The following is a 20,303-nucleotide window of genomic DNA, read 5'->3' on the forward strand; positions in this document are numbered from 1 at the left end:
TACCTCTGTACAAGACAGTCCCTTTAACCCTTAGAGAAAAAGAAAAAAAGGAAAGATTGTGAAAAAAGGAAAGATTGTGCCATCGAGTCAGTTTTGACTCCTGGTGACCACAGAGCCATGTAGTTTTCTCGACAGAATACAGGAGTGGTTTACCATTGCCTTCTCCCACGCAGTATGAGACCTTCCTATATTGCTGCTGCCCAAGAAGTTTCCCATATTCTGGGAAACACACCCGGGGGGGGGGTTTGAACCAACAGCCTCCTGCTCTCTAGGCAGGTTGCTTCCCCGCTGCGCCATTAGGTGGCATAACCCTTAGAGAACCACTCGTCGAAAAATCCTGTGATGAAGTGTATATTGCCAAGAGACAACAGGGCGGGACATAGATTGAACCGTGGCAGCCCTAGGCTAGTGTGGATTAATTTCCAGCTCTATTGCATTTTTATAGCAGATACTTTGGAAACCAGATTTACTTATTCATTTTTGCTTGTTTTATCATCCCTCTTCTGTCTTTTTTAGATTGTAAGCCCCCTTAGGACAGGGAACCAACCATCTTCATATTGTTCTGCTATGCAGATTGCTTTGAGAACTTATTTTTGTTGAAAAGAGGTAAATAAGTGTCCTTTTAAATAAGAATAGGTCAGACAAGTCGTAGCCACTTTAAGTGGCGCAGTGGGGAAATGCTTGACTAACAAGCAGAAGGTTGCCGGTTTGAATCCCCGCTGGTATGTTTCTCAGAATATGGAAAATACCTATATTGGGCAGCTATATAGGAAGATGCTGAAAGGCATCATCTCATACAATGGCAAACCCCTCCTGTATTCTACCAAAGACAACCACAGCAGGGCTCTGTGGGCGCCAGGAGTCGAAATCGACTTGACGGCACACTTTACCTTGACATAAGAGTCTTGCCGGCTGTTTGCTGGTGAAGTTCCATCTCAGGGTTACAGTGAGGGAGTCAGAGATTCCTAGAGAGGCAAATAGGAAGGAAGACACAAAGGCTGGTAAGTGGTGGATAGAAAAGGATCGTGCTGTCCTGCCTGCCTGCGTCCTGTGTGCTGTCTGCCTGCTTGCCTGCGTTGTCCCTCCTCAGCTCTGGGGAGACGCAGCCCCCTTTGGGATCTGGTGGGTTCCAAGGGCGTTTGGGTGAAGGGCTTCAAGACTGCGGGGGTGGGGGGGTGGAAGGAAAATACAAGGCAGACAAATGAGAGGTGGGTGGGAAGAGCCAAGATTAGGGTTGCCAACGCTGGAGACTGAGATTGGTGCCTGTTTTGGTTTAGATTCCTGGCCAATTCCTGGCAATCCTAGAAATTTTGAGAGAGGCGCCCAGCTTCCCAGCTCGGTCAGCGAGGAGAGAAAAAACCTGAGAGGCAGTTGCAGGTTGGGGGAGGGGGGCAGCAAGAGCTCCCCATATTAACCCCCACCACACACAAAAAATATTACCCCCACAATGGGAGCTGGCCTTTGCAGATGACCATCTGGGGCTGATGGCACCACCACAGCAAACATATACCAGGTACTTTCTTTCCTCTCTGAAAAACCAGGAGAGGTCTTGAATTTGGATAAATCAGATATTTCCGGAGAAAGGAGCAGCTGAAAGGAGGGCAGGGAGAACAGCTGGGATCCACTGGGAGAAAGGAGACCTCCGCCAGGCTTCGTGTGTGTGTGTGTGTGAGGGGGGAGGGGCGGGGAGGAATTACAGGGGGAGAGAGAGAGAGAGAATGAACTGTGTATGGCTAAAAGAGAAGCTGCTAGGATGGGTTCAGTGGTGGGAAGATATTGCACTGACTGTCTGTTCAATGAGAGAAGGAGGCTCAGTGGTAGAGCATCTGTTTACATGCAGAAGGTCCCAAATTCAATCCCTTGGCATTTCCAGGGAGCGCTTGGAAATATCCACCTGAAATGCTAGAGAGCTGCTGCCAGTCATTGTAGGCAATATTAAGCTAGATAGACCAAGAGTCTGGCTGGGTGTAAGGCAGCGACCTGCATCTGCCTGCTTGCATTCAAAAGGTTCCACGTTCCCTCCTTGGCAGTTCCAAGACAGGGCTGAGAGAGATTCCTGCCTGCAACCTTGGAGAAGCTGCTGCCAGTCTGTGTAGGTAATCCTGAGCGAGATGGACCAGTGGTCTGATTCTGAATAAGGCAGCTTCCTATGTCCTGTATTCCAGATGGAGATTTTCTGGCCTACAGTTGAAGGAACCTTCTCCAGGAATTTAGTTCCTTTTGAACAACCTGTATAGGGAAAAGACCCTCTCACTAATTGGAACCATCTATTTTGCCTTGTAAAATATTTCCTACTTTGAAGTGTAGTAGATCCACATGCAGATTTATCTGTTACTTTTGCAAGACCTTGTGGTCCCCCCAGATGCCTAAATAGAACATTTGGTAAAACAAGGTGAGCCTTCGACTGTGTTAGAGCCTGCTTTTGGTGCACAGTTTTGAGAATGGAAGATTTGGCTGGCCCTGAAGCAGGAAAAGGCCTTGATGCCACCCAGGCTGGGAGCAGTGGGGAATTCTGGGAATGGACTGTGCAGAAGATCCTAGGTGAGGAAACCGTCAGCTCAGATGTACAGCGCCAGCGCTTCAGGCAGTTCCACTACCAGGAGGCCAAGGGGCCCCGAGAGCTTTGCAGCCGACTCCATTACCTTTGTGGCGAATGGCTAAAGCCAGAGCAACACACCAAGAAGCAGATCCTGGACCTGGTGATCCTGGAGCAGTTCCTGGCCATCCTGCCCCTGGAGATGGAAAACTGGATCAGAGCATGTGGGCCAGAGAGCATTTCGCAGGCGGTGGCCCTGGCAGAAGGTTTCCTCTTGAGTCAGGAACAGGACAAGAAGCAGGAAGAGCAGCAGGTGAGAGAGTTTTGTCCCAGTAGTTCCAAGAGGCTGAGGATATTTCCAAGCATGTCTTAAAATTCCCCAGGAGTTCCCCATTTCCTCAGAATCATCCAAGAAGGGGATGTCCTAAACTCTCCAGACCTTTGCCAAAACCAATTAAGAAGAGCCCTGCTGGATCAGACCCAGTGCCAACCTGGTCCAGCGTCCCGTTTCACACAGTGGCCCACCAGACGCCTCTGGGAAGCCCACAAGCAAGAGGTGAGGGCATGCCTTCTCTCCTGCCGTTGCTTGCTGGCAACTGGTGTTCAGAGGCATCCTGCCTCTGAGCCTTGAGGTAAGAACATAAGTACAGCCCTGCTGCATCAGGCCCAAGGCCTATCTAAGTCTAGGGATGTGCACGAACCAGTCCGGAGGCCATTCGAAAGGCCTCCGAACCAGTTCGAAGGTTCAATGCCGGGGTGCCTCTTTAAGGGTGGGGGAGGGTGCACTTACCCCTCCCACCGCTTTTCCCTGCCAGCGCTCTGTTTTTAGTAAAATTCATGGGGCGGCAGTGTACCTCCCTGCTGCCCCTTCCCCCGTTCCTGACCAGAATTGGCTGGAAGTATCACCTGCATGTGCACCCACCATATGCACGTGCCCACCGCATGCGTACACCCACCGCACATGTCACGTGCGTGGCGGGCGCACCTGCGCATGTGGCGTGCACACGCGCAGGCAATACTTCTAGCCAAGAACTGCTGCCCCATGGATTTTGCTAAAAATGGAACGCTGGCGGGGGGGGAAGCGACGGGAGGGGTGAGTGCATCCTCCTCCACCCCCTCAGTGTCAAACCGCACCTCCATGGTTCTGTGCACATCACTAATCTAGCCCAGCATCCTGTTTCCCACAGTAGCCTATAGCCATGGAGGAGGTGAGCTGGTCTTGTAGTAGCAAGCATGACTTGTCCCCTTAGCTAAGCAGGGCCCACTCTGGTTGCCTATGGATGGGCGACTAGATGTGTGAGCACTATAAGATATCCCCCGTAGAGCTGCTCTGGGAAGAGCAGAAGGTTCCAAGTTCCCTCCCTGGCTTCTCCAAGATAGAGCTCTGAGAGATTCCTGCCTGCAACCCTGGAGAAGCCACTGCCAGTCTGTGTAGATAACACTGAGCTAGATGGACCTACGGACTGACTCAGGATATGGCAGCTTCCTATGTTCCTTTAAGACTGGTAGCCATGGATAGACCTCTCCTCCAGGTTTTTCTTTTTCAGTCCTCTCTCATTCCCGGCTTGGGATGCTCACTGCCATTTCAGGTGCGGAACCCATTAAGGGAAGTGGATACTGATTTCCTCGAGGCAGAGAAGGCTCTGTCAGATAGGAGACAGAGGCTAACGTTCAGGTGGATTGTGCATGAGAATGGGACCACTTCACAAGGTAAGAGTGTATGGGATGCATGCCCACTTTATTTATTTATTTAACATGTTTGCATACTGCCCAAATCTCACGTCTCCGTGTGGTTTACAATAAAATACAAATTAAAACAATATGAAAACATTAAAATGATTTAAAATATAACACAGTATTAAAACTGTTAAAATCTGTAGATCTAATTCAAAGCCTGGGTGATCAAGTGTGCCTTAACTGCCTTTTAAAACATTGTTAGAGATGGGAAGGCTCCTATTTCAGTAGGAAGTGCATCTCAAAGTCTTCGGGCAGCAGCAGAGAAGGTGGTTTGTCTGTTGATTTGGTCTCCCTCCCTCAAATACATATGAAATCTGGGGGCTGAAGTATGAAGGCATCTATGTTTTTGAGCCTGTTTGAAGTGTTTTCTTGCCTGTAAAAGGGACCAAGATGCATTACCAATATAAAATGTGTTTAGCTACAAAAAGGTTGGATCATTATCAAAGAAAGTGAGGGGGGAAATGACTGAAATGATGAGGAAAATTACTCACACTCTTCTTACTTAAATTAAAAGGGCAAGTTAGGCAGTGTTTAACATAGGGGTAGGCAACTTTGACACTCTAGCGGTTGTTGAACTACAACGTCCATCATCTCCAGCTACAATTTATTTGGATTGGATCCTCTTGAGTCCTAGAGTTTGAATCCAAGCGACTGCCTTTCCCACAAAATTGTTAAACCAGCCAGACTCATATATAACCCTTTACTTAAGACATTATGGACTCAGACCACTTCCATACAGCAACAAAGTATGGGATATTCAAAGCTTTCACATAAGCAATTGTATGATTCCCTGTACACATGCTGTTCCACTTGTCAGGCAGCTCCTGTATTCCAAGACATCCTTTTTGATTACCACTTTAGTGCTTCTTGGAATGCAAGAGCTGGCCAGCAGGTGGCGCTGCAAAAACTGCACCTGGTCCCTGTTTGGTGTGTATACCGAGGTAAAATCAAGAAAGTGCAGAAGCCTGCAGGAGCTTGTGTATGGGGAGTAAAAGTACACTTGAAACTTGCATGGAAGCTTTGGAAATCCTGCATTATATTGTCATATGAAAGTAGCCTCAGTTCAGCCTAGGAGATGCCCTTAATGCAGTGTCTCAATACCATTATAAACAAACTGTCTCTCTCATAGGTGGTGGAAAGACACCAGAGATGTGTACTAGATTGTCTCTTCTGTATGGTGGAATACCTTCTTTGCAACCCAATGAGGTAGGAGAGGGATCACTGGGGAGGAGGATGGGGGGAATCCTGGGGATTCCATGGGGAGCCAGCATGGTGTAGTGGTTAGAGTGCTGGACTAGGACCGGGGAGACCCAAGTTCAAATCCCCATTCAGCCATGATACTTGCTGGGTGACTCTGGGCCAGTCACTTCTCTCTCAGCCTAACCTACTTCACGGGGTTGTTGTGAGGATAAACCTAAGTATGTGGTACACTGTTCTGGGCTCCTTGGAGGAAAAGTGGGATATAAAAAATGATTTAAAACAAAAAATAATTTAAAAATCCTGTGTTGCCCCATGCATCTCCCCAGGTGTAAATGGTTGTATCTCTTTTCCTTTGCTTCTGTGAAGCTGTGCTCTGAAAGCTACTGTGAAGATTTAAATCCTGTAAGACAGGGTTCCTCAGATGTCATTGAACTACAACTCCCATTATCCAAAGGCCACTGTAGCTGAGGATGTTAGGAGTTGTAGATCAAGAACATCTGGGGATCCAAGGTTGAGAATACCTGTCATAAGGGAACCCTTCAGCCATTTTGCCTTAACTGCCCTCTCAGGTAGTGCTTAATGAGGGAAGAATTATTGGGCAGGTTCAGACGTTATGCCAACCACTGTTAAATGCCAGTTCTACACGACATCTCCTCGCCTCAGGATCGTGTACTCCTCCTCCCTTGTCTGAGTGCAAATTGGAAGAATTCTCACCTCTGATAGGTGAGGAAGAAACCATGATCTGCCATGACATCCGAACCAACTCATCTTGGTATATTCTAACTGACTTGAAATAAACCGTGATATAAAACCCACTTCAAACTCTGGGTTCACATCTCGGGTTTTTTTTTAATAAGTAGGTTAGAATAAACTGCAGCTGGTTGTTTTGGAAATCGTGACCAACCTAAGTTTGTTCCTAACCTCAGTCAGAAGTAAAATTCTTCTGATTTGTGTGGAGGCAAAGTGTGACGACCGTGCGCTCCCAGTGCTAGAAGGCTTTGTGCAGAAAAGATATTTAAATATTATTTATTTATTTATTTATTTTATTTACTTGATTTATATACCGCCCTTCCAAAATGGCTCAGGGAGGTTTGCAATTAAAACAATAAAAAGCTAAAACAAGTTAAAAACAATATAGCCACAATTAACAATTTAAAAACATTTTAAAACAACAATTAAACAAATTACAGTAATTAAAAGCCCCAAAATTGGGTTAGAATTTAAAACCCTGGAAAGCCAGGCCAAAGAAATACGTTTTAAGGGCTCTCCTGAAGGCTAGTAAAGAATTCAAATTACGGATTTCCGCAGGGAGCGCATTCCACAGCCCCGGAGCAGCTATAGAGAAGGCCCGCCTCTGAGTCGTCACCAGATGAGCTGGTGGCAACTGGAGGCGGACCTCCTCAGATGACCTTAATGTGCGGTGGGCATCACGCAGAAGAAGGTGCTCTCTAAGGTAACTCGGACCTAAGCCGTTCAGGGCTTTAAAGGTAATCACCAGCACTTTGTATTTTGCCCGGAAACATATCGGCAGCCAGTGCAATTGTTTCAAAATAGGCGTAATATGGTCTCTCCGGGTTACCCCAGAGACCAATCTGGCTGCCGCATTCTGAACTAACTGAAGTTTCCGGACTACGTACAATGGCAGCCCCACGTGGAGCGCATTGCAATAGTCAAGCCGGGAGGTTACCAGCTGGTGCACCACTGTTTTGAGGTCATCCTCCTCAAGGAATGGACGCAGCTGTCGAATCAGCCGAAGCTGACAGAAAGCATTCCTGGCCATGGCCTCCACCTGAGAAACCAGGGTGAGGCCTGGATCCAGGAGTACTCCCAAGCTGCTCACCTGCTCCTTCTGGGGGAGTATAACCCCATCCAGCACAGGGAGTTCTAACTCACTCCTCAGATTCTGAGCCCCCACAATGAGCACCTCCGTCTTGCTTGGATTCAGCTTCAATTTGTTCTCCCTCATCCAGCCCATTACTGCCTGTAGGCAGGCATTTAAAGAGTGAGTGCCATTTCCTGAAGGTGAAAAGGAGAAGTAGATTTGGGTGTCATCGGCATACTGATAACACCCAGCACCAAATCTCCTGATGACCTCATCCAGCGGTTTCATGTAGATATTAAAAAGCATTGGTGACAGAATGGAGCCCTGAGGGACTCCATATAACAGCTCCTGCTTTGAGGAGCAACTGTCACCAAGCTCCACCATCTGGGATCTACCCGAGAGATAGGAACGGAACCACTGCAAAGCAGTGCCCCCTATTCCCAACCCCCCCAGGCGACCCAGAAGGATACCATGGTCGATGGTATCGAACGCCGCCGAGAGATCCAAGAGGACCAGCAGAGTCACACTCCCTCTGTCGATTCCCCGGTAAAGGTCATCCATCAGACCGACCAAGGCTGTCTCAACCCCATAGCCCATTCTAAAGCCAGTTTGAAATGGGTCTAGATAATCAGTTTCCTCCAAAACCGCCTGGAGCTGGTTAGCCACCACCTTCTCGATTACCTTGCCCAGCCAGGGGAGATTGGAGATTGGCCTATAACTACCCATCGCTGAGGGATCCAGGGTAGGCTTCTTAAGAAGAGGTCTAACTATTGCCTCCTTCAAACATGGAGGCACCCTACTCTCTCTCAGTGATGCATTTATGATATTAACTAGGCCATCTCCAACCATCTCTCCGCTAGATCGAAGCAGCCAGGTCGGGCAAGGATCCAGAGAACAAGTGGTAGGCCGTACCGCTCCAAGCAGCTTGTCCACATCCACGTCCAAATATGATTCTGTGTCTGGACCTACTCATTACATTATCTCTGAAGGCAGTAGGGCAGTTCAAGAATAGGTTAGAAGATGCCTCCAAACCTAGTTTGGGAGCGGCGTGTGCTCCCAATTTGTGATTGTTTGAGAGTTAAAAACAAGGCTGGAGGTTATTATGTGTTAAGCTGCAGCTGAGTCGGAGGATCCCTGCTAATGGAGCAAAGAGACACCTTTTAAAGTGGTGATCTCTTACATTTAGCAGGGGAAGAGCAACTGGCCTTATCCAGACCCAGCACAGCATCCCTCCAGTGGCTGTTGCTGGGATCTGCCTTATGTTTCTTTTTATATTGTGAGCCCTTTGGAGACAGGGGACCAGCTGACATATTTATTGTTTGTTTTTCTATGCAAACCACTTTGAGAACTTGGGTTGAAGAGCGGTGTATCAATATTCGTCATCGTAGGACTTCCCCTCCTACCTTGTTAAAGAGCTGGGTACAGCTGCTGGGTATGAGGGAGTCCTCTGACTCAGCTGCTGCTTTACACATGATCACCAACCGCGCCACCAACCTTGTTTTTGACTCCGATGATCACTCACAGGAGTGCGTGCAGCTCCCGAACTAGTGTTGGAGACTTCCCCTCCCCTATTCTTGATCGTCTCTGATGCCGTGGCTAAATTTACTTAAAGAAGTCCCATTGAAATGAAAAGAACAAGTTAGGCATCACTAACTTGTCCTTTTACTTTCAGTGGGACTTCCTTGAGCATGCCTAACTTGCCCTTTTAAATTCAAAGGGACTTCTTTGAGTAAGTTTGGTCAGGATGTTAGTCACTTTTGGTTTGTTTCCTTTCAGGGCCTGGTGACCTTTGAGGATGTGGCTGTGTATTTCACAGAGGAGGAGTGGACTCTTCTTGATCTGAACCAGAAAGCACTACATGGGAAAGTCATGGACGAGAATCATGGAATTGTGGCTTCTTTGGGTAAAGCTTCCTTTTCATCCAGACACTTTTGTCTTTCTGTTTGCTTTATCAGCTACCTGGGTCCTCTTCTTTTGGTCAGTTCTGGCAGGTTTGTGGGTGGGTGGGCGGGTGGGGGTAAATTTGGGTTGCTGCCACTAAGTTGGCACCACCCTAAATTAAGGAGAAGTAAGTTTTCTGGAGATTAAGGTTGTGGGAGTCAAGAATGAAACCTTTTCGTTTAAGCAGGGCAGAATTCACATGTTCCTCACGGAAAGTCTTATATTCACTCTTTCTGATAAGACTTGAAACTTTTGTTCTTGGCATATCTCCAGATCTGTGAAGCACAGTAATCCAAGGGTCCTTCTAGACTACAAAAAATTGCACTACAAAAGTCTAGTCCTTCTAGCTAGACTATAAAAAAATGCACAATTTGGAAAGTTTGCCCGCAAGTTGGAAACGAGAGCCTACTCAGCCTCCAGACACTCCCATAGGCTCATGTCGTCTTTTTCAGTGTGAGATCATGGGCTGGTCACATGATCATGGGCTGGTCTGAAGCCAGCAGGGACTTTGAGCAATTATATAGTGCCATATGCTGGCCATTTGAGGGCAATCTGTGACAAAAGGTAAGCAATTTTTAAAGTAGTTTCAAAATATGCAATGTTCAGCACATATTGCCTGCAATGGCCAGCAGATGATGATGATGATGATGATGATGATAATTCAATTTCTATACTGCCCTTCCAAAAATGGCTCAGGGCAGTTTACAAAGAGAAATAACAAATAAGATGGCTCCCTGTCCCCAAAGGGCTCACATTCTAAAATGGAGCTGCAAAATTGCACCAGATCCCTGCTGGCCCTGGTCTGTGAGTTTGTGCTGGGAAAGAAGGTGCAAACCTACAGGAGTTATGCAGGTGTGTCTGAAGACGAGTCAGCTCTCGCTTCCAAATTGCAGATGAACTCTTCAGGTCACAGAACAGTTTTGCATGCTGGAAGACCCAAGGTTGCAGCTGTGTCTGGGAGCAGGAACCTTATCGGTCACCATTGTTGTATATAAGAACATAAGAACAGCCGTGCTGGATCAGGACCAAGGCCCATCTAGTCCAGCATCCTGTTTCACACAGTGGCCCACTAGATGCCACTAGAAGCCACAGGCAGGAGTTGAGGGCATGCCCTCTCTCCTGCTGTTACTCCCCTGCTGTTACTCCCCTGCAACTGGTACTCAGAGGCATCCTGCCTTTGAGGCTGGAGGTGGCCTTTAGCCCTCTGTAAACCTTTAGTGGTTTACACAGAGAGAGAGAGAGAGAGAGAGAGAGAGAGAGATATCAATAAATTAAATTAAATTAAATTAAATTAAATAAGAAAGTTGTCTCCCTGTCCCCAAAGTGTTCACAATTTTAAAAAGAAATGTAAGGTAGACACCAGCAAAAGCCACTGGGGAGATGCTGTGCAGGGGCTGGATAGGGCCAGTTGCTCTCCCCCTGCTAAATAAAGAGAATCACCACTTTAACAAGGTGCCCCTTTGCTCAGTTAGCAAGGGGTCTAATTAGATGGATGACACACAAGAATAAGATATGCCTGCTGTGAAAGAAAGGGTGGCAACGCGGAGAGTACAGAGATGTGTGGCAGCAGGCCGAGGACGTATCACAGACCATAATATGTCCAGTCAAGAACAATCCATTCCCTGATTGGAGGGGTTTTTGGGCTCTTACCAGTTTTGTGTCTCTTCATTCTAGGAAGTGATGGCTGGAAGAGCAAGAATGAGAAAGCATTACCTGGAGTGGCACTGCAAAGAATCCGATGTAAAGAGGGAGGAAAGCCAGGGAGGAAAACTGAAGCAAAACAAGAGCAGAAGGATGACTCTTCTGCTTCTCAGGGCGGTGTCTTCCAGGGAATGCCAATTCAAGAAAGAATGCATAAGGGCAAGGAAAAGAACAAATGCCCCGTGTGTGGGAAAAGCTTCAGCTCTCCATCAAGCCTAAACTATCACTGGCAAACTCACACAGGGGAGAAACCATTTAAATGCCCTGAGTGTGGAAAGAGCTTCTGTCAGAGGACAAATCTGGTTAAACACCAAATAATCCACACTGGGGAGAAACCGTTTCAGTGCTCTGAGTGTGGGAAGAGCTTCTACCAGAGGACAAACCTAGTTAAACACCAAACAATCCATACCGGGGCAAAACCATTTAAATGTCTGGAGTGTGGGAAGAGCTTCAGTCGGAGGGAGAACCTTATTGGCCATCAAAGGATGCACACGGGGGAGAAACCATTCAAATGCCCGGAGTGCGGAAAGAGCTTCATGTGGAATGCCCAACTGACTTCCCATCAAGCAATCCACATAGGGGAGAAACCGTATCAGTGCTTGGAGTGTGGCAAGAGCTTCTGCAGGAAGCAGAGACTCCTTCGACACCAAACGATCCACACAGGGGAGAAGCCGTATCAGTGCTCAGACTGTAGCAAAAGCTTTTCCGATCAGTCATGCCTTACTAGACATCGAAGAGTCCACACAGGGGAAAGGCCGTATAAGTGCCTGGAGTGTGGAAAGAGTTTCCGGCGCAGCGCGCACCTGACAGTACATCAAAGAATTCACACTGGGGAGAAGCCATTTAAATGTTTTGAATGCGGGAAGACTTTCAGCCAGAGAACAAGCCTCACTTCCCATCAAAGAATGCACACAGCAGGAAGAGTGTACAAATGTCTGGAATGCGGAATGCGCTTCAGTCAGACCACAGCCCTCACTTCGCATCTAAGAATCCACTTAATGGATGCCCTGTATAAATGAATTCTAGAAATGCTGAAGCTGCTGAATGCTGAGTCAGACCCATAGTCAACCTCAGTATTGTCTGCCCTGACTGGCAGCCACTGTCCAGGGTTCCAGACAAGGGTTTTTCTCATCCCTGCCTAGACATCCTGGGAGTTGAATCTGGAACTTTCTGCAGGCATGATAGATATTTTAGAATTTTAAGCTGTTAAAGCTATCCCCGAACCTCATGCAAAGTCGGTGCTTTCCCACTGAGCTAGAGTCTCTCCAAAATGAAATTGAGCCATTGTTCTCTGTAGGAAAAACAACAAAGAGTCTTGGGGCACTTTAAGCATTAACAGATGGAATGTAGCATGTACTTCCATAAGATGTGTTTGCTGACAGAGGCTCCGGGAAAGTTCATGCTGCAGTATGCGTTCTTCACCCCCAGTGCTGGAACAGCTCATCCAGCCTTGGGACAAGGAGCTTCTGTCCACTGGACCCACCCATTTTATGAACCTTAGGCTTGATGGTGTATATTTAGCAATTCATCACAAGCTAGAGCAGACAGTTTGTCCAGCATATTGCATCACAAGGACATGAGTGTCCCTTTTCATGTTGTCTATTTCAGGGAGACAGAATATTGATCCATCTTAAGGGCCATCTGCTTCCATAGCCAGCATAGCATAGTGGTTAGAGTGTTGGACTAGGACTGGGAAGACCTGAGTTAGAATCCCCATTCAACCATGAAACTCATTGGGTGACTGGGCAAGTCATGTATCTCTCAGCCTAACCTACCTCACAGGGTAGTTGTGAGGATAAAAATAACCATGTACACTGCTCTGAGGTCCTCAGAGGAAGAGCAGGATATAAATGTACGAAATAAATAAATAAATATTCAAGATTATCATTAGGGGCTTTTCTCCAGATGTCCATATTGCCAAAGGGTAAGGGACAGGGCCTTTTCAGTAGTGGCACCCTGATTTGGAGATGCTCTCTGCAAAAGCTGCTCACCTGGTGCCCAGAGTAATGAGATTTTGGTTCCAGGCAAAGACCTCTTGATGTCCCTGGTCTCTTCATGTTTAATCTGATGTTGCTGCTTTTGAGTTGTTATCAAGGATTCTCAAACTTGGGTCCCCAGATGTTGTTGAACTAAAATTCATGTAGAAGCTACAATGCCCAAAGAGAAGATGGGAGTTGTAGTCTAACAACATCTGGAGACTCAAGTTTCAGAACCCCAGTGTTATATGATGGCTGTGATTCTGGTATCAGGGCTGTGTTTTATAGGCTGTTTTGTATGCTGAGAGATGTAAGCTGCTTTGAAAGTTTCATGAAGGAAAAGGAGGGATGTAAATATTCTAAATAAATAAAATGGGTGCCTGAGGAGGTCTGCCTGGCTGGATCTTGACAGCAGGAGGTGTTAATTGATTCTAGAACTGGGACCATTGCTGTAATAACACAAAACACATGCCTGGAACAGGCAGTTTTTCACAGTGCTGTTGTGGGGTTGGCAGGATTATCCTATATACAAATATGACGGATATTTATATATCGCTTTTCAACAAAAGTTCCCAAAGTGGTTTACAGTGATATAAATAAATAAATGAAGCTAGCTGGGCCGGGCACAGAGCATCTCCGCCTCTAGTTCTCTTCTCGGCTTTCTTCTCTCCTCGCCCCCCCCCCCCGCTGCCGCCTTCTTCCCACCACCCCCCTGGCCGCCACTTTCCTCTCCCTGCCCATTGGCCTCTGCTTTCCTCCCCCACCCCCTGGCCGCCACTTTCCTCTCTCCCCCCCACCGGCCACCACTTTCCTTTTCCCCGCTCTGGCTGCTGCTTTTCTCTCCCCCACCCCTGCTGCCGCTTTCCTCAGCCTGCACCTTATCTTTTCCGCCACTACTTTCCTCTCCCCCTCCCAGAAGCTCGCTCACGAACTCTTGCAATAGCTGCCACACATGTGATTAGCAACGGGTATGCCTTAAAGAGAGAGAGAGAGAGAGAGATCCAGCATAAACTGCACAGAGCATCTGTGTGCTAGTATTTGATTGCTCCCCCTCACCCCCTGCCACAGCCCCCCTTACCTCAGAGATCTCTCCACCCTCACCTGAGCCGCACTCCTGCTCCTCCTCCTCTATCCGGTTGCTTCCATCTCCCTCACTCCTCTTGGTCACTCCTCCATTTCTTTACTCCATCCCCCTTTCCCCTCTTGGTTGCGGCTGCAACGCTGTGGCACCTATTGGCCAAGCTGCAGCTCTCTATCCCCAGAGACCTCCCCACCAAGCCCCGCTTTTTCTCCTCCCCACAGGAGCAGCAGCGGGCGATCACCACCGTACCTTGCTTGCCTTCCTCCCTCCGCCAATGGCCTCAGTAGCCCCAAACAGCAGCAGTGGTTGACTGGGTCCTTTTTTGCTGCCACCGCCGCCATAGCCACTCATTCCACTCAGGTCACTGACAGGCTGGGGCCTGTCCCTCACCCTTCCTTCGTTCTCTCTTCCCCTCCCCTCTTTTTATCTCTCCTCCACTAGCTCTTCCCTCCCCCCGTCTTTCTTCCCCTCCATTCTTTCTTTCTCTCCCTTCTTGAGTTAACAGATCTTGTTCATCTTGTTTCCTCATCTAATTCACACAACGGCGGCCTCCTCCTAAAGGGTCTCTTTCCTACCTCACGGCCCCTCTCTTTGCTGACCCCTGCCCACTATCCTTTTAGATAGATAGATAGATTCCTCTCCTCTACAATCAAGAACGTCTTCCGACTAGTAACAGTTGCATTCCAACTGACCTTAACCATCACAGGCTCCTCCTCCTTATCTGCATATGGAATCCCCACTGCCCAATCACCGTGGTGCTTCTGCTCTCACAGGCTCCTCCCTATCTGCATATGGAATCCCCACTGCCCAATCACCATGGTGCTTCTGCTCGCGAGAGCTGCAACACACGGGACTAGTCATGGGTAAGCCTTAGAGAATAATATAGCGAGATAGATGGCTCCCTGTCCCCAAAGGGCTCACAGGAGAGCCAGTGTGGTGTAGTGGTTAGAGTGCTGGACTAGGACCGGGGAGACCCGAGTTCAAATCCCCATTCAGCCAGGAAACTAGCTGGGTGACTCTGGGCCAGTCACTCCTCTCTCAGCCTAACCTACTTCACAGGGTTGTTGTGAAAGAGAAACTCAAGTATGTAGTACACCGCTCTGGGCTCCTTGGAGGAAGAGCGGGATATAAATGTAAAAAAAAATTAATAATAATAATAATAATAATAACAACAAGATAGACACCTGCCACAGCCACTGGAGGGATGCTGTGCGAGGGTGGTGGAGAATAGGGCCAGTTGCTCTCCCCCTGCTAATTAAAGAGAATCACCACTTTTAAAAGGTGCCTCTGTATAGCAGGGGGCGGCTATATACCTGAGGCTCTCCAGCTGTTGTTGGGCAACCATCATCCCCAGACACCATTTATTCTGGCTGGGGATGATGGCTTGTAGTCCAGCAACAGCTGGAGAACCTCGGGTTGGCCACGGCTGCCGTAAAGGATAAAGATGCAATTATTGGAGAATGGTTTACTTGCTGCTGTGGAAAGTTGCTCGTGCTGAGCAAGTTCCCCAGATCAGCAGCTTCCAAACGGGATAGGTGGGAGGTTTTACAGCCAGTGGCAGCTGGCTGGGGGTGAGGCCTACAGAAGATATCCCTGCCTCTTCAACTCCAGCAGGAACTGAATCTATAACTATGTTATAGCCTGGTAGTGAGTGGTTCCAAAGCATTATGATGCCAATTTCTGTAGCAATCCTGTGTTAAGAACATGTTCTGCTGGATCAGGCCCAAGGCCTCCCTAGTCCAGCATCCTGTCTTACACAGTGGCCCACCAGACTCCTCTGAGGAGCTCACAGGCACTCCCCACAAGAAGTGGAGGTTGGACTACTAGGAGATCTATTAGGTTCTTTCCAGCTCTAACATTCCATGATTCTACACTCAATGGATGTGTGCAGTCCCCCGCGCCCTACAGATTGCACATATTCTGGATGCAGATTTAAAATCAGCATACATTAGAATAGATGCTTAACTGCTCTCTTGTGAATTAGCAGAAATAGCATGAAAGAGGCTGATGCGTTGTGAAATGCTTCCTGCTTTGCTACTCAGTGAATCTTGCAGCATGAACATAGGAACATAGGAAACTGCCATATTCTGAGTCAGACCATTGGTCTATCTAGCTCAGTATTGTCTTCACAGACTGGCAGCAGCTTATCCAAGGTTGCAGGCAGGAATCTCTCTCAGGTATGCTTTGGTAGTTTGTTGGTTCAATAAAAAAATCTTGTCCTATTAAAAAAAATAATAATCTTGTCCTATCTTGGAGAAGCCAGAGAGGGAACTTGAAACCTTCTGCTCTTTCCAGAGCGGTTTCATCCCCTGAGGGGAATATCTTGCAGTGCTCACACATCAAGTCTCCCATTCAGATGCAACCAGGGCAGAACCTGCTTAGCTATGGGGACAAGTCATGCTTGCTTCCACAAGACCAGCTCTCCTCATGCCACAAGCCATATCATGGTTATATTCATTTTTTAAAAAACCAAATTAAATGTCAAGTTGTCACCTCAAAGAAACCTGGGAAATGTAGGCTGCTGAGGTATTGAAAAATTCAAAATATTCCCTGACCACTTTATGGAACACTTTATGTTCCCTAATTCCTAAGAAACTATTAAGCCGGTTAAAGTCAGTGGTATGTTCTGTTAATTTTAATTATACCAATGAAATAAAACATCCTCAACATGATTTAACACAGATAACTAATCTGTGCTAATTCAACTTGAGGATGTGCCCTGTTTACTGCATTTGTATCCTCTTATTCATCCAGCGTTCTCAGACCATTTGTTTATGCTTATCTTCTTCATTTTCTTTCCATAACCATCCTGTAAGGTAGGTTAGGTGGAGCATGTGTAACTGGCCTAAGGTTACCTACTGAGCTTCATGGCGACATTGGTGAGTGAGATTTAAAATGAGATCTCTGAGACACTGGAGTGGGAGATTTGAAACTAGGTCCCTCCCTGTGGAAGATCTGAATAGGAGATTTAAAACTGGATCTTTGTGGGAGTTGTGAGCAGGAGATTTCAAGCTGAGTTTCTTGTGAGATTTCAGACTGGGTCTCTGTGTCCTCTATCTGGCCCTTGTTTGTAGGACGGAAACCTCTACACATGAACACGCACACAGAGGCCTATTTATATGTTACCTTCAAGGCATGTACAATCTGGGTATACTGTACGTACATATATTATTTGCCTATTAGGTTGGAAGCTGTCCAGAGAAGAATTTGTTATGGGGTGGCCATATAAATAAATTCATTGTTTTTATTATGTTTAATGCAGAAACAGTAATACACCTCCTATATGTACCCTGTGTTTGAAGGGGCCTCTAGCCTCTACCCAGACACTAAGATGAATGCATGTACAGTCATTCACACAAAAACATGTACAGAGACCTGTGTGCATATACAAGATGGTGTCGGTATAATGATACATGGAAAGACACATCCAGGCCCACCACTCTCTTCCCCCCAGTTTGCATTCAATACCAAGATTTTCTGTTCACTTTTTCCAATGGGAAAACACACCATGAAAAACTCACAAACTTTCTACCTGCTTTGCCTTCAGAGCAAACATTATTTATTATTATTATTATTATTATTACATTTCTATCCCGCTCTTCCTCCAGGGAGCCCAGAGCGGTGTACTACATACTTGAGTTTCTCTTTCACAACAACCCTATGAAGTAGGTTAGGCTGAGAGCGAAGTGACTGGCCCAGAGTCACCCAGCTAGTTTCATGGCTGAATGGGGATTTGAACTCGGGTCTCCCCGGTCCTAGTCCAGCACTCTAACCACTACACCATGCTGGCTCTATACCTATATCATTTTTGGTTAGTTAATTTATTTCATCCTATTTACAAACTGCCTAACACATACATCCCAAGGAGGTCTACAGCAATGTAAAATAATAAAATAAAGCACAATTACAATTAAAACAAAAAATTTTAAAAGGCCTGAGAAAACAGGTGTGTCTTGAGTAATTTTTTGAAGGCAGCCAGAGACAGAGAAGCTCTTCTATCGACAGGGAGCACATTCCAAAGCCCCCCTGGGGTAAAGGGAGCCAAATACAGTGTACTGCTTTGGATACCCAAGACAGAGCTTTACGTGTTTTCCAGACTCTTCCACCACCAGGGGTTCTCAAAGCGTCCCCAGATGCTGTGTGAGTGCACCTCCCATTCACCCCAGCCACAATGGCCCTTTTTTGCTGGGGATGATGGGAGTTGTAGTCCAACAACACCTGTACACAGAAGTTTGAGAACTCCTGCTCTACATTTTGAAAAGTTTCTCCAGTGCGATCTGGGGAGGAAACAACACCCACCACTTATGCAGATGAGGGGGCCCTGTGGTCAATTCTGAAGGCACAAGCTGTAATTTTGAGGCTTGCACAAATGTGTTAAATAAATGAAAAAATATGTATATTTTTTAAGACTCCACAGCAACAAGTGCAATATAATCTGTGTACCTGTTTCGACCAAACCCATGGGTAAGGACTGTTTATTCCCTTGGAGAAGCCACTGACAATTTTGGTCCTGAGTACATTGTATAGTGGTGGAGGCAGGGGTGTCCTTAGCCCTGGCAGGGGGCGGGCCTGGGGTAAGTCAGCCAGTGCAGGGGGGACCCTTCTAGTTAATTGTAATGGCAGCAACAAGAACAGAGCCCAGGCAATCACCCTGGTTGCCCTGGAGAGCTGGTCTTGTGGTAGCAAGCATGACTTGTCCCCATAGCTAAACAGGGTCTGCCCTGGTTGCATATGAATGGGTGACTTGATGTGTGAGCACTGCAAGATATTCCCCTCAGGGGATGAAGAGCAGAAGGTTTCAAAATGGTCAGGCAAAGATCTCTTCCCCAACTATTGTTGGTAGGTATCCAGAGCAAATACAAGTTAACTAGAAAATGCAGTTGCTAAATTGCATATGCAAATTATTGGCAAACCAATTTACATATGCAAAGTAGGTGCCCAGATTTGGAGACCTAGAATATGGCAACCCTACTTTCACTATAAAGTGATAATTACCATCTTCACAAGTTAGCCAATCTTCAGTCTTAAACATTCACACACCCGCCATCTTGAATCAGGGTAGATGACATCATTACTAACTACGCCCTTGATCCCTCCCTATGTGTCGCTCACTACAATTGTGCCAAATTTAGTTCAGATTGGTCAGGCAGTTCACAAGTTAGCCCACTTGCACCTCAAACATTAACTATCCACCATCTTGAATCGGGGTGAATGAATCACATCATTACAAACTATGCCAACATAGGTGTCCCTACAGTTACCCAATTTGGTTCATATTGGTCCTGGCATTGCAAAGTTGGGGTCCAGGCATTGCAAAGGTCCAGGCATTGCAAAGAAAGGGACACAGTCACACACAGACTGCCGCGTGATCTCATAAGCTTACTTTCCTTAAGGAAAATGGGCTAATAAAAGGGTACGTGAGTTTTTACTGCTGCTTCTGTGTGTTTTTACCTGTTGTATTGTTTTTGTGCCTGTATTTTATATGTTTTTATATTTTTTAGCTTGATGTTTTTATTGCCTTTTTATTGTATGTTTTAACTTTTGTAAACCGCCTTGGGGTTGTCTTTTAACGAAAGGCGGTATATAAATGCAACAGTAAAAGAAATAAATAAAATAAAATCTCCTTCGACTGTCTACACTGCAGAGATGATGGCATCTCAGAGTTAAAGTAAGAGAGACGGTGAGTCCTAGAGAGGCAAAAATGAGAAAAAGGAATTGTGATTGGTGAGAGTCCTTCTCAGCTCTCCCGGCTTGCCTGGGAAGTGGCTTCACCCACTAATAACTTGGAGGGGAAGCGCAGGCTGCACGGAAAGCTCAGGCTGGGTGACAGATGCAAAGAAGGTAAGTGAGGATTGAGGAGGCTGGAAAGAAACCCCGGGAGGAGGAGTAAAGCGTGGTGAATTGGGTGAGAGCCAGCGTGGTGTAGTGGTTAGAGTGCTGGACTAGGACCAGGGAGACCTGAGTTCAAATCCCCATTCAGCCATGAAACTAGCTGGCTGACACTGGGCCAGTCACTTCTCTCTCAGCCTAACCTACTTCACTGGGTTGTTGTGAAAGAGAAACTCAAGTATGTAGTACACCGCTCTGGGCTCCTTGGAGGAAGAGCGGGATATAAATGTAATAATAATAATAATAATAATAAAGGGAGTGAATGGGAGAAAAACATGCAGAGGAGAAAAAGCCCCGGGGGGGGGTCCCCACACATCACACACCCCACGTTTCATCCCACGGGTGGGTGGTCTGTGTAGCAGCTGAGCTGATCCCTCTGTAGTTACCCCAAAGGGAGCTCAAGCACCTTTCCTTCACTTT

General features: G+C 46.9%; 2 protein-coding genes and 1 long non-coding RNA gene across 6 annotated transcripts in view; 2 read left to right on the forward strand and 1 right to left on the reverse strand.

Annotated features, from left to right (window-relative positions):
• The first annotated feature begins 966 nt into the window (after positions 1–966).
• Positions 967–13,298, forward strand: LOC128347499 (zinc finger protein 773-like). 4 transcript variants are annotated; one of them, XM_053302349.1, is made up of 6 exons: positions 967–1,001; positions 2,166–2,849; positions 4,126–4,246; positions 5,403–5,479; positions 9,072–9,198; positions 10,911–13,298. In XM_053302349.1, the coding sequence occupies exons 2-6, from the start codon at positions 2,442–2,444 to the stop codon at positions 11,954–11,956; spliced, it is 1,779 nt and encodes a 592-aa protein (XP_053158324.1). In that variant the 5' UTR covers positions 967–1,001; positions 2,166–2,441; the 3' UTR covers positions 11,957–13,298. The 4 variants fall into 4 exon arrangements, with proteins under 4 accessions (XP_053158324.1, XP_053158323.1, XP_053158321.1 ...); XM_053302348.1 differs by lacking the exon at positions 967–1,001 and adding an exon at positions 1,006–1,122; XM_053302346.1 differs by lacking the exon at positions 967–1,001 and adding an exon at positions 1,016–1,122 and having other exon boundaries at positions 1,278–2,849.
• On the reverse strand, positions 4,248–14,625 carry LOC128347623 (uncharacterized). The gene is made up of 2 exons (XR_008317624.1): positions 14,570–14,625; positions 4,248–4,646 (listed from the first exon to the last, which is right to left on the reverse strand). It is a non-coding gene; the product is annotated as an uncharacterized LOC128347623 (long non-coding RNA).
• A 5,136-nt stretch (positions 14,626–19,761) lies between these two features.
• LOC128347591 (zinc finger protein 420-like) overlaps positions 19,762–20,303 on the forward strand; it is a 43,323-nt gene continuing 42,781 nt past the window's right edge. The window contains exon 1 of the mRNA XM_053302540.1: positions 19,762–19,835. The gene's annotated coding sequence lies outside the window, so the exon portion shown is untranslated. The remainder of the gene's footprint in view (positions 19,836–20,303) is intronic.

Source organism: Hemicordylus capensis, chromosome 2, assembly GCF_027244095.1.
Source record: "Hemicordylus capensis ecotype Gifberg chromosome 2, rHemCap1.1.pri, whole genome shotgun sequence".
Lineage (NCBI taxonomy): Eukaryota > Metazoa > Chordata > Lepidosauria > Squamata > Cordylidae > Hemicordylus > Hemicordylus capensis.

Coding starts and splice junctions, on each gene's coding strand:
- LOC128347499 (XM_053302349.1), top strand. CDS start 2,442: ATGGAAGATTTGGCTGGCCCTGAAGCAGGAAAAGGCCTTGATGCCACC. Junction 2,850..4,125: donor AGAAGCAGGAAGAGCAGCAG/GTGAGAGAGTTT, acceptor CTGCCATTTCAG/GTGCGGAACCCATTAAGGGA. Junction 4,247..5,402: donor GAATGGGACCACTTCACAAG/GTAAGAGTGTAT, acceptor TCTCTCTCATAG/GTGGTGGAAAGACACCAGAG.